Below are 13,142 nucleotides of genomic sequence, written 5' to 3' on the forward strand. Positions count from 1 at the left end.
ATCATTCCTGGAAAGGGTTTGATAATTGTGCAAGAAGGATCAGGAAAGTACTACCAACTAGTAGCGGGGACTGCCTGGAACAGCCAAACTACATAAACAGTCTTCTGAACTTTCCAAAGCTGCCAGCATAAATGTCTGCAGATTTTAATGAAGAAAACAGATGTAAATGGAGGGTGGAGGTGATGGATAACTTCTCCCTGTGTAGTGAGAGATCCAAAAGAGAAAGGTTTCCAGTCAAAAGTAATGTTTTTAAAATATCTTAATTATCTATGAAAATTAAATTGAGGCAAAAAGTAGAAAGTGGAAAGGTTAAAAATAAAGTCTTAATTCTGAAAACTAAAAGTAGTAATACCTTTTATGCTCTAACCTTTTAAAAGATATCAATCATTTCCATATTCACATAAGGGTTCTAATAGACTGATCAATAATTCATGAAATAAATATTTAATTTTTATGAGATTTCTGAGATGAGGAAAGTGCCAGTCTTTACACATTGTTGGGAATTTTAGATATGGCCAACTATTTGGGGGATTTTTTTTCTTCCTTTAAAAAAAAACTCTTTCCCAGGATATTTTAAACAAATTATATTTCCCACTAGCCTTTAAAAAAAATGTTTTAAAATTTCTTTTAGAAATAATGCTTAGTACAGGATCCATTTTCACATGAATATATTTTTTTCCTTCAAAACCATATTATTGTATAGAATATGAATGATTAATTTTTGCATTTGTAATTTGACAATAGCAAAATTTTCTGTTTTTACTATAGAGGTCCATTAAAATGACCACATTGACTCTTGAAATGTCATTAATGAATTTCATGAGTACATATTTCCTGCCCTGTAATTTGTTTCCTGAATTATCATGTAGTTCGAAAGAGATGTGAATGAGTTACTTTTCCATTTCCTGTGATCGTACTACAATTACACAAAGATTTTCCCATTGTAATGAATACTGTACTCTTTCAACATTTGTTTCAGTTTTAGTACAATAGAAGTATTTGGATGGCATCCCAAATATTTGAGAGGAATCTGGTAAAATGGTACTAGACTAATTACCTCATCTGTTCTGTACTGGAAGATCTTTTAAGGTCTTAGGAAGCTAGAAAAATCCAGTTGGCACTACCATACATTTTGACCATCATATTTAGTATATTGACATTTTTTTCTTTTGAGTTCATCTCACTTTTCTAATGAAAAATTAATGATTATATAAGCATAGTGAGGATTTTAGGTGCTTCCTTTTCACAGTAATATAAAAATCACAGCTAAAGCTAGTTTGCTGCAACTTTACTGTCTTGAGGTGAAATAGTTTTTGAAAAGAAATAAAAACATAAAAATTTAAAAATTACAAATGGTCATACCACTACAGGTATTAAAATTGCAGTAGAAAAGTGTACTGATTTTTTTAAAGGTAAATCAGAATTTTCTCTAAAATGTTTACACTCTAGGAATACTCAGGATTTGTTTGAGGGCTCATATTTTAGTGTTTATGTCTGTCCTCTGTCTACCTTCCCTCATTTTCTTCTCAACCCAAAACACACTCAAGGGACTCCGATTTTATGGATGAAATGATTGCCAATAGATGCCTGAGGAGAGGGGGAGATAAGTTACAAAGGAGATGTCTGAGTGATTTGAAAGGGGAGGCAATATTGTACTTCAGTTTTTTGTTAATAGGATTTGTGGGGTGGCAGTAATTAGGACCTTGTTCCAGATCTGTTTTAATCTGCAACCTTTGTCTTCCTGAAGTCAGTGCACCTGAACCACTGCCCAGAAGCCTAGTTTATAGTAGGTAGCATAGTTTCTGGGAGGGTTTAGTGCTTTTTGGTGTTAAGGTATATATATAATACCTGTTATGTGTGGTGATGGTTGGCAAGAGGTTACATTGGCACTGCCCCATTCACTGCAGGTGTCTGCACCAGGCCTTGAACATATTTATCTTATTACTAAATTACTATTCACATGACTGCTCTTATTAGTGTTGTTTTGGCTAAGTCTCATTAGCTCAATTAAAACTCTGTATTTCATTATTTGACATATGTATTCAATTATGTCTCTTCTGGTATTATTTCTTACTGAAATAAAATGACCTTTGTGATTTATAATGCATTTTTTGGCCTTTCTAGACAAAATTTGCCCTGATTTTATGATTCATTATCTGGAGAGAACTTAGTTCAGTGTATACCTTTAGGTGCTAAATATTAGTAGAATTATTAAGGAATATACCTAATGCAGAAAACCTGCTTTGAAGATAGATGTTTATAGAATTGATGGGAAAGGCTTACTTAATAGTTTTCCTTCATTTACTAGATTCTCCTGAATTATTTTGGAAACTATGTACCGAACGCATGGACGCAGGATAATGGCTGCAGTCTTTGTGATGTGGATACAATTGACTTATCTACGGTAGATGTGAGTGGAATTGACTATGTGTGAAATGTAGAAATAAAAAGCACAGTGTCATGAAATGCAGTGATTTTTCAAAAACATGTTATTTTATAGTTTTGGTAATATGGTAGCTAATGGATTTATAAAGCTAAAACGATGATTCAGAAAATTGCTAGATTTGTGTGTTTCTGAACTGTTTTTGAAAGTGAAACTGGCTAGTAATTGATCCCAATAAAAGGGACTTAGTTGTTAATATTTAATAGTTATTAGGATTGGATGCTCTTGTTCTATTTTAGTCTGCTAACTTAGCTAAAGCATTGAGGAAAAAATACTTTAGCATTTGTATTGACTAGTATTATCTGTGCTTGATTTTCAAATATGATGATTTAAAAAATAATAATATGTGATTATGTAACTAAGGACCGTTTTAAGTATTTTACGTAAAGTAACTCAATTAAACTTCATGAAATCTCTTAAGTAGATTGTACTAATTGATTCAGTTTTACAAATGAAAAACTGAGATACATACAAATTAAGTAACTTGCTTAAGGGCACCCAAGTTTTTTAGGCGTTTGAGGTGAGATTTGAATTTAGGCGATCTGGCTCTAGACCCTGTACATATTATATGCCAGCCACAGTGCTACTTTTATGTATAGCTCATAGAGAATTATAGCTGTAGTTTATCTTTTACACTTTGAGGGTAAAGGAGCAATTATAAATAATATTTACCTGTAGAACATTTTGATGCATCCTTCTGTCATCAACCAGAGCAGCTTTAGGGTATCTTATGGTAACATTTTTCTTCCAAAAAATTGCTCTTGTAACTTGGAACACTGTTATTATGGGTATGACCAGTTGGATTCTAGGGATGATTTTGTCATTAAGGCTGATTCTTTCCTTCATTCATCATAGGTTTATTGAGTATCTACAGCATGCCAGATAGGTAGAACCAATATAAGCAAAAATAAAATCCCCAGTTATATAGTCTTGGTAACTCCTGGATCCATGCAAATATAAAATACTCTTACTATAAAGAACTGAAGCTCCTGAATTAAATTGTTTCTATGCTTATCACTGTCTGAAAGGAGAACAAAGAGTAACTTGTGCACATTTAGGAGCTTCTGAATAGAGCCCTACTTTTCTTGAAAATAAGACTTTTTGGCTGGTCTCTCAAATAACAAACTGAATATTTCCTATCTGGAAAGAGTGCCAGAATATTTTTGAATGAAGCAGCACCATGATGTTTAAAAATTCATCCTGATCTTTTTTGCAGAAAGTAGTGTTGTCCTTTGGAGGGAGGGTTAATTCTTTTTATCTGTTCGGTCTTCTTTTACATAAACTTTCTGGTGCAAATATAGAAAAACATTTGCTTTAAAATTTTGTAGTTATTGGGGCGCCTGGGTGGCTCAGTCGGTTAAGCAACTGATTCTGGATTCTGGAGTCCCGGGATCGAGTCCCACATCAGGCTCCCTGCTCAGCAGGGAGTCTGCTTCTCCCTCTGACCCTCCCCGTCTCATGCTCTCTGTCTCCCATTCTCTCTCTCAGATAAATAAATAAAACCTTTAAAAAAATTTTTAAAATTTTGTAGGTATTATGCAATAGGGATATAAAAATTAAAATGATGTGGGTAGTTAAGATCTCAGGCCTACCATATTCTTAGGTGTGGGCCATAAGCAAGTTTCTTTCTATTTAAAGAAAGGGAGGGTTAAATGAAACTTTATACATAGATATATAAATAATATTTTACATGTATAAATTATATATACATATGCAGTACTAAGCTTTCAATCTATGTTAACTGTTGTATTATCATTAGTATATAAAAAGAACTTAGATGGATAATGAAAAGGTAGCACATTGAAACCCAGCTCTTTACCTACTAATTATGTGTTCTGAGTTGCTTAATTTCTCTAAATCCCATTTTCCTCATGTGTAAATTTGGAATAATAAGTAACTCTAAGGTTCTTATGAAATGTAAATTAAATGTATTATTTCATTTAATAAGGGAGAGTTGTGATCAACTTTTTACTTATTTCCCCTATTAAATTGAGAACTCCTACAGGGTAGATATTTTGTCTTTAGTTGTTTGTATTTTTTTATTCAGTAATAAATATTTGAGTGAGTGAATAAATTGATAAAGAAGTAAACAGTAAATAAGTTGTACTTCAATGTAAACAGATATTAAGTTATGATCCAGATAACAGAAATATATGAGGCATCATGCATGAAAAGATGGGAGAGGCGGTACCTAATTCAGCACTTAACATATATGATACTTCTAAAAATCTTTAATCTTTAAATTCAGACTTTAAGACATGTTTTAAAAAGGCATTATAATGAAATCTTTCTTATAGTTTTGGTAATAACACTATTACATGGTCATTTACTTATGTTTCTGTCTTCCCCAACCATTTGTAAATTTTTAAGGCCAGGAACCTTTTACTCCTTGTCCTAAATGTTGCTCATCACAAGGACTGACAAATATGATGAATTTTTCAAAAAGTTCTCATGCAATTAGTGAAAGATAAACTATCCTGTAAAACATACCCAAAAAGGATTTTTAAAAAATCTATAGAAATAGATTGAACAAGATAAACTACATTAGTGAAAGAAAATAGTTTTCTTATATATAATAATGAGCAAAATAAAGTACTATCCATAAAAGGAGATTAAAGGAAATATTCAAGGATAGAAATAAAGGCTCAAGACCTCCATGATTGCTTTATCTGAGCTACAAATTAAATGTTGAACTTCCAAGCCATGGAAACCAAAAGGGAAAAACAATTAGCATTCTGACTTCTTAGATGAAGATGACAAAGTAGATTCAGACCTGAAGGAAATTTCTTTAAAGACTATCATAAAGGAAGCATTGAATGGTAGAGTAGGCAATTTCCTTTATTACATTCATGTAATAAATATGATAGTGAGTTTCCTCTTCAAACCTAAGTCATAATGTCGAGATGTGTTTAGGTAAATCACTTTGAGGGGGACCATAGGAATGTATTTTAAGTGTTAGAGAATTGCCATGGGGCAATTGAAATTTAGCAGATTATAAATGATATTCCTAATATATTTTATGTTGTACTGATTAAGACTTAAATAGAATTTAGAGTATACCCACACTAATAATAATTTGCTTTTATGTTTGCCATAAAACAAAGGTCCATCCAAATGTAACAATAGGAGTTTTTATTGAACAACCAACCCCTTTCCTGCCTCGATTTCTGGACATATTGTTGACACTGGATTACCCAAAAGAAGCGCTTAAACTCTTTATTCATAACAAAGTAAGTGTTTGAGAAATGAATATTTTATGTGAAAATTGTTTTTGACCTTCTTTGGAACTATTTGCTATTATTTGTTTATGTGTAAAATAACACACTGAGCTAAATACAGTGGGGAATTTTGGGGATAATTACTGTCCTGTTTATTTAGGACCTAAGGATTTTAGAGTCTGGAAACTAGTATTATAATATTGGAATGAGCCACATGAAACACAATTTTGTAGATTCAAAATGGTGGAATATCAGCTATTTTCATATGGTTCAACTTAATATATAAATATGTGAAGAAATGTCAAAGGTCCTCATATTCCTTTGCCTTTGGGTTAGTCCTAGTACCTTCTTTGATGGAAATGGTCATTAAAATTGTTTGCAGCTTAAGCTAATACTGTGACATCAGAACTTAAAATAGCTTCCAGATACAGTATTGTTTTGATTAATCACACAATGGCATGCTCTTCCCCAAAGGATTTTGATACTGTCATTTCCTCCAAAAATAATCAGAACCTACCCCAAACCTCCCACACATAATCTAAACTTAGACATTTTTGCTCAATATTTTCCCATTTACTTGTCCCTTTCCTGTTAAAACAATTGACGCTTAACATCTTCTAGAAAAACACAATAGCTATGAAATATGCATTTTCTCTCTTTTGTCCTAATGCTTTTTGTTTAATATTGTTCTTTCTTCCTAATGTACACGTCAGCTTATCGTTTGCCTTTTCCAGAGAATATTTTAAATTTGCAGAAAAACAGCTACAATAAGTTTAAAAGGGTGAATCATTGAGCATTTGCTTTGTAAAATGTGTCATAATACATTTATTTACATTGAAGTGTTTTGTTTTTATATATTGTGTCATTTATTTATGTCTTCCTCCTTTCATAGGACCTCCTTGATGAGAGGGGATTTTGTCTTCTCTCTTTTTTTTTATAAAATTAACTCTGTGCAGCTTTTATGCTATAACTAGTTTTAACAAGCTGTGAAAAGCTTTCAAATAACTTAGTGAAACTCAATACACAAAAAGCTCTGAAATGCTCTGTTGGAGACACATAATCTTATCTAAATTTTAGCACAGTTGAATCATACTAATTTGATGACTTATGTTCATAATTTATCAATAAAGTTTTCTTAAACTTTACCTTCTTTTTGTAAAAGTACAATTTCATATATGACCATTCATTTCTGTCTCCGGCTTCAACTTTATAAAATACGATTATATTTTTAACTTAGATTAATGTCTATTAGGTTTAGTAGACATTTTTTTTTGGATATTTTAAAGCACATGTCTGAAATTCTCAGGCCACAAGCCATTTTTCCTTCAAGTCAGAAACATTTTGTTTAAATTTAAACCCAGGATTTAAATATTTCTGCAAGGACCTGTCCAGGAGTAGATGTTAGAAGAATTTTGTTTTATTTTTATTTTAAAAAATATTGATGTGTATCTATTTTCGATTCTTCATGTGATAAGTGTCTGATACAGGTTATCATTTCATCTGTAACTGAGGGAATATGGGAACTGTGGAATTCACAACTTTGAATACGATGCCATCCCTACATACGAATACTTCAGTTATCCTATAGTCATTTTCGCACTAATGTTCTGCTTTTAAAATATGTTACAGGAAGTTTATCATGAAAAGGACATCAAAGTATTTTTTGATAAAGCTAAACATGAAATCAATACTATAAAAATAGTAGGACCAGAAGAAAATCTAAGTCAAGCTGAAGCCAGAAACATGGGAATGTATGTTTTAATCAATTTAAGTAATTTCTACTAAAGAAATTTAAAGAAAAACAACTTTTCTTCAAGATTAGTATCCTGAACTTGGGTGTCTCAGCTCTGTGTGTGAGTTTGCATGTGTGCTGTGTATGCTCATGAGCACACCTCTACTGTTAGACTGTATCTACGTTTGTGTGTATTTACATGTATACAGAGAGAGAGATGGTCGAGAGTCAACATATTTAATCAAGCTATTAATTGAACTGCAGATCAAGATTTAAAAGAATACTCAGACAGGGGTGCCTGGCTGGCTCAGTCAGAAGAGCATGTGACTCTTGATCTCTGGGTCATGAATTTGAGCCTTAACGCTGGGAGTAGAGATTACTTAAAATAAGAAATAAAAAAAGATACTCAGACAAATGAATAGTATGACTGATGTAGCAGTGATCTAAATGTTTACTATCTGAAGATTATGTGTGGTGAAAATGTGTGTTTCAGATTGTGGGGTATAAAGGGTATTCCTACTTCCTAGTCACCTGCTGGTCTAGATAAAACTATACCCCTCAGAAGAAAGTTTTAGGTTCTTTGTTTAGCCCCTTTAATACTTTAGACAGATTACTAGTAAAACTCTGGAAATAATAAAAACAATCATTTTTCAGTAAATGTTAATTGAATATGCCAGCAGTGACTTAAGAGCTGCTGAGAAAAAAGATAAATAAATCATGTGACTTCTCTTCAGATGTTCTCTTGTGTTGTGGAAGCTCACGGTGCAGAGTGATGGGTAGTGCCTGGTGTGGGAATAAAGGCGTAGGCAGGAAAACAAGCCTCAGAAAGACAAAACTAATGGTTCCATAATTTATTCATTGGAGAATACCTTGGATCCACATTTGGAACTTATTTTCTCGATTTTTTTTTTTTTTAATATATACTCTGTTGTGTCTGGCTTCTTTGGCTCAGTACAACATATTCTCATTCACTCATGTCAATGCAGTTATCAGCAGTTCATTCCTTTCATGACTGACTAATACTCTGTCATGTGAATATACCACAAATAGATTTTACACTTTCTTATTGATAGAATTAGATCATGTCCAGTTTGGAGCCATTTGAATAAGATTGCTAAAGAAGACTCCTTATTAGAAGTGTATATGTGGGTGTATGTGTGTACATATTTTGCTTCCGTATATTTTAGGAAAATACCCAGGAGTAGACTAACTAGGGCATAGGGTTAGAATAAATGCATGTTTAACTTTATAAGAAACTGCTAAATAGTCCTCCAAACCGTTATACCATTGTACACACCTGACAGCAGGTAGTTCAGACCTCTGGCTGCTCCATATTTGTCAACAGTTGATGTTGCCCATCTTTTTTTTATTTTAGCTACTTTATTGGGTATCAAAAATATCTTACTGTATTTTAATTTAATTCCCTGACAACGAATTCTCTATTTGTATATTAATTGGCTATTTGCATGTATTCATTTGTAGAGTATCTGTTTAAGTCTTTTGTGCATTTTTGTTTACATTGGGTTATCTTTTTTGTTTATTTATAGGATTTCATTATATAATCTGTATACAAGGGGTGTGTGTGTGTGTGTTTGTGTGTGTGTGTGTGATGTTTTGTGAATATTTGCTCCATTCTGTGGCTTGATTTTTTTTACTTTTTTTTTTTTTTTTTTTTTTAAAGATTTTATTTATTTATTAGAGAGCGAGTGAGAGAGAAACAGCACGAGAGAGGAGAGAGTCAGAGGGAGAAGCAGGCTCCCCGCTGAGCCAGGAGCCCGATGTGGGACTCGATCCCAGGACCCTGGGATCATGACCTGAGCCGAAGGCAGTCGCTTAACCAACTGAGCCACCCAGGCGCCCCGATTTTTTTTACTTTTTTAATCATGTCTTTTGATAAGAAGAAATTTGAATTCCAATAAAATTCTATTTCTTTTTTTTTTCTTTTATGCTTTTTGCTTTTTGGGTTTATTTTCTATTTAAGAAATCTTTCTTATTCCAATGTTATGAAAACATCCCTTGGAATTTTTCTTTTATAAGCTTTATTGTCCTAGCACTTATGTTTAAGATGTTTCAATCTATAATTCATCCTGAATACATTTTTGTGTTTGGAGTGAAGTGGGGGTCAAATTTTATTCTTTGCAAAAGGAATTCCAGTTGTTTCAACACTCCTTTTTATTTTAAGGCTTTTCTTTTCCTATGTAATTGACTTGGCTTTGGTCAAAAATCAATTGACTGAATATTTATGAGTGATTGTGAACTCTCTATTCTGTTCCATTGATTTTAGATCAATGCAACACTTTATTACCAGGGATTTATATTAATCTTGAAATCAAGTAGTGTAATTCCTTCAGTTTTTATTCCAAAATAATTTTGGCTATTTTATTTTTATTTTATTTTATCTTATGTATTTAATTGAGGTATAATTCACATATAACCTATAGCTTTAGATGTACAACATAATGATTCAATATTTGAATACACAAAATAAGTTTAGTTACCATCTGTCATCATACATAATTACAAAACTAAAAAATTTTTCTCTAATTTTTTGTGCAAGTTTAGCAAAGTTTCCTGTATGACAGTTGCTTAGAAACAAATGTGGTATAGAGATACATACTGACAATAGCAGAAAGTGGTAACTAGGATCAGCAGTGAGGGAGGGGAGGTCAAAAGGAGAGAGCCCCAGATGTAGAAATCATAATACTTGGAAGCATCTCATGTATCACAAGTAGTTCATTCCTTATTGTTCCTGATGAAAATGCTACAGACTCTACCAAGAAAAACATATGTCATAGTCCATGATGACCCCTGATAAGAAGCAGGGGAGTAAATTTCTTAGAATTCCATGCAAATCAAGTTTAAAAAGTATTAATACCTAAAGAATTACACACTTGTATCTCCAAGATTCACTTAAAACTGAGTTGTTGGATAAGCAAGATTTTGCACTGTGTGTGTGTGTGTGTGCAGAAAGCATTTTGATTTGTGAAAAAAAGTTGTTGATAAATACATTGAGATAAATTATGTTTCCCTTTCAGAGAGTTCTAAGTACCAAATTCTAAATTGCCATTCTGACTGGGTATCTTATGCCTTAAACTTCTTAGTGGCTTGAAAATGTATTTCACTTGACCTAAAATTTTTAGTGTTGATCTCCATGTGAATATCTATGTTGATAAACTGACCATTTTGAAATTTAAGACAGTATTTATCCCTTTGGAGACTGTCTTACTATATTGATTAGAAGAATATGTTAGAGAAACTTTATTTTATGTATAAGCTTTATGTTGACATTTTTCAACTAGCAAGTATTTATTTTATCTAATTCTTATTTCTTTTTCAATGTTAGGGATTTTTGCCGTCAGGATGAAAACTGTGATTATTATTTTAGTCTGGATGCAGATGTTGTTTTGACAAATCCAAGGACCTTAAAAATTTTGATTGAACAAAACAGGTACTACATAAGATTCATTTTCAATTTATTTTTAAAATGATAATCATTTTCTGTGTCTATGTGGACACACTATGCTTACATATCTATGTTTAGTGGATTGAGGGAACTCACATGAAGTTATTTTCTATGCCTTATAAACTTTCAATTCTTACTAGTTTTCTTTCAAAGGAGTCAAATAGAAAACAATGATGAAAATTAGAAGTATTTAATATTAGTTACAATCACAAATGCAATGTTTATCAATTATATTTGGCCTATTTTTCTGTTTAAAGCAAGGTGAAATTATGATATATCTGTAAAATTTGGAATTTTAAAATTTTTGTAGATATTTTTAAAGTAGAATTTCATAAAACTTATGACCTAAAAAGTTATTGCGAACGGAGATCTAAGTTCTTAGAATTTGAAAGAAATTTCAGAGATCTGTGATTTTATTTAGTACTGAACTGATAATTATTACTTGGCAGTACCTATTTTTATTTAGTGGAATTGAAGTGTGAAAAAGACATCATCTATACCAGCTTATAATGATATTAGTCATTATTTATTATATTACACCTATTGCTGCTAGTAGTTTATTGATCCTCCTACTAATAGCCCACCTTTAATGAGTGCTTATTAAGTGCCAGGTATTGTTTTTAAGTATGTTTACATATATTAATGCAATTATTTCTCTTAGCAAATAGTATGGTTAGCAGTGAAATATTAGAATTGCTGTTTTTATTTTGCTGAGTAAAATATATGAGAAATCTGTTATGCTATACTAAACTCCTCTATATGTAATATGATTTGCCAATTGGAGAATTCAGTTATTACTTCAAAATCTAAGACCTCTTAGTATTAATCTGTGTATACAGCCCCACTGTATATCTATAAATTGCAAGTAATTTTTCAAAACATGAATAACCTTTTGATCATTAGGCAAGGAGCAGTTAGGCTACCTTAGAGATAAGGGATAGAGTTGCAATTTATAACTCTTAAAACCTAGTGGAATTCAGTAATGTTTTCTTGAATTTGCAATGTTAATTGCCTCTTAATTTGATTTAAATTCAATATTATGGAATGTACATTTTTTAGATAATATTTATGTTTTTATTATATGACACTTTTGCAGGTACTTATTCTTACAGTGAACTATTTAATGAATTCATACTATGTATTTAACATATATCCCCTTTAATACTAATCTAATGTTTTAAACCTGGTAAAAAATAAAATTCCCTCAAAAGTAACTCAACTGCCATCTGGGCCCATTGCCCTTGAAAGGCTAGAAAACTCAGGATATTTTTCCAATTCCATAAATTTCTGTTACTGATCACCTACAGTTCTGATACATACAGTTCTTGCTTCTGTATCCAAGCATGTAGTTTTCATAAAGACTTTACATATACCAAAAATCTTGTGAGATTCAGTAGACTTGACTGAAGGTTAGAGGGACAAGGGATGGGTCACATCTTAGGGCATGTAGCTTTCTAGCATTTCATCAGCTCTCTTTTCCCTCTTTTCCCATCTCTGCTATTTACTGCCTTACTCCAGGTTTTACTCCTTCAGTAATGTAGTGTAATCCATCATCCCCCAGCTGCTGTCCTGATAAAGTAGTCCCCCTTATCCACAGGGGATACGTTCCAAGACCTCCAGGGGATGCCTGAAACCACAGATAATCCCAAACCCTATATACACTATGTTTTTTTCCTATACTTACAGACCTGTGATAAAGCTTAATTTATAAATTGCTCACAGTAAGAGATTAACAACAATAAAATACAACAGTTATAACAATATGCTGTAATAAAAGTTATGTGGATGTGATCTCTCTCTCTCAAAATATCTTTTTGTTCTGTGCTCACCCTTCTTGTGATGATGTGAGATGATAAAATGCCCACGTGAGATGAAGTGAGGGGAATGACACAGGCAGTGTGACTTAATGTTAAGCTACTATTGATCTGATGATTCATCAGAAGAATCATCTGCTTCTGGACTATGGTTGGCCCTGGGTAATTGAAACCATGGATAAGGGGCCTTACTGTATTTCAGTACTCAAAAACATTGAGGCACACCGAAGATGGATTTTGATTTCCATTTCTTTGCCTAACCTTCTATGGAAGGCAGCTGGATTATAAATTACAAGATTTTTTTTTCTATTATATATTTGATCTTATCAGTTAACACCATTGAATTATTTCTTAAATTAACATAATATATAGATTCTAATTTATAGTATCATTTCTAATATTGTAGGTATTCTTTTTTTTATTATGTTATGTTAATCACCATACATTACATCATTAGTTTTTGATGTAGTGT

General features: G+C 32.1%; 1 protein-coding gene across 2 annotated transcripts in view; it reads left to right on the top strand.

Annotated features, from left to right (window-relative positions):
• PLOD2 (procollagen-lysine,2-oxoglutarate 5-dioxygenase 2) overlaps nucleotides 1–13,142 on the top strand; it is a 95,773-nt gene that overhangs the window by 68,070 nt on the left and 14,561 nt on the right. For both annotated transcript variants that reach the window (XM_021696812.1, XM_021696813.2), the window contains exons 8-11: nucleotides 2,309–2,410; nucleotides 5,548–5,673; nucleotides 7,291–7,412; nucleotides 10,737–10,841. In XM_021696812.1, coding sequence (XP_021552487.1) covers nucleotides 2,309–2,410; nucleotides 5,548–5,673; nucleotides 7,291–7,412; nucleotides 10,737–10,841 — 455 coding nt within the window. The remainder of the gene's footprint in view (nucleotides 1–2,308; nucleotides 2,411–5,547; nucleotides 5,674–7,290; nucleotides 7,413–10,736; nucleotides 10,842–13,142) is intronic.

This window comes from Neomonachus schauinslandi, chromosome 1, assembly GCF_002201575.2.
Source record: "Neomonachus schauinslandi chromosome 1, ASM220157v2, whole genome shotgun sequence".
Taxonomy (NCBI): Eukaryota; Metazoa; Chordata; class Mammalia; order Carnivora; family Phocidae; genus Neomonachus; species Neomonachus schauinslandi.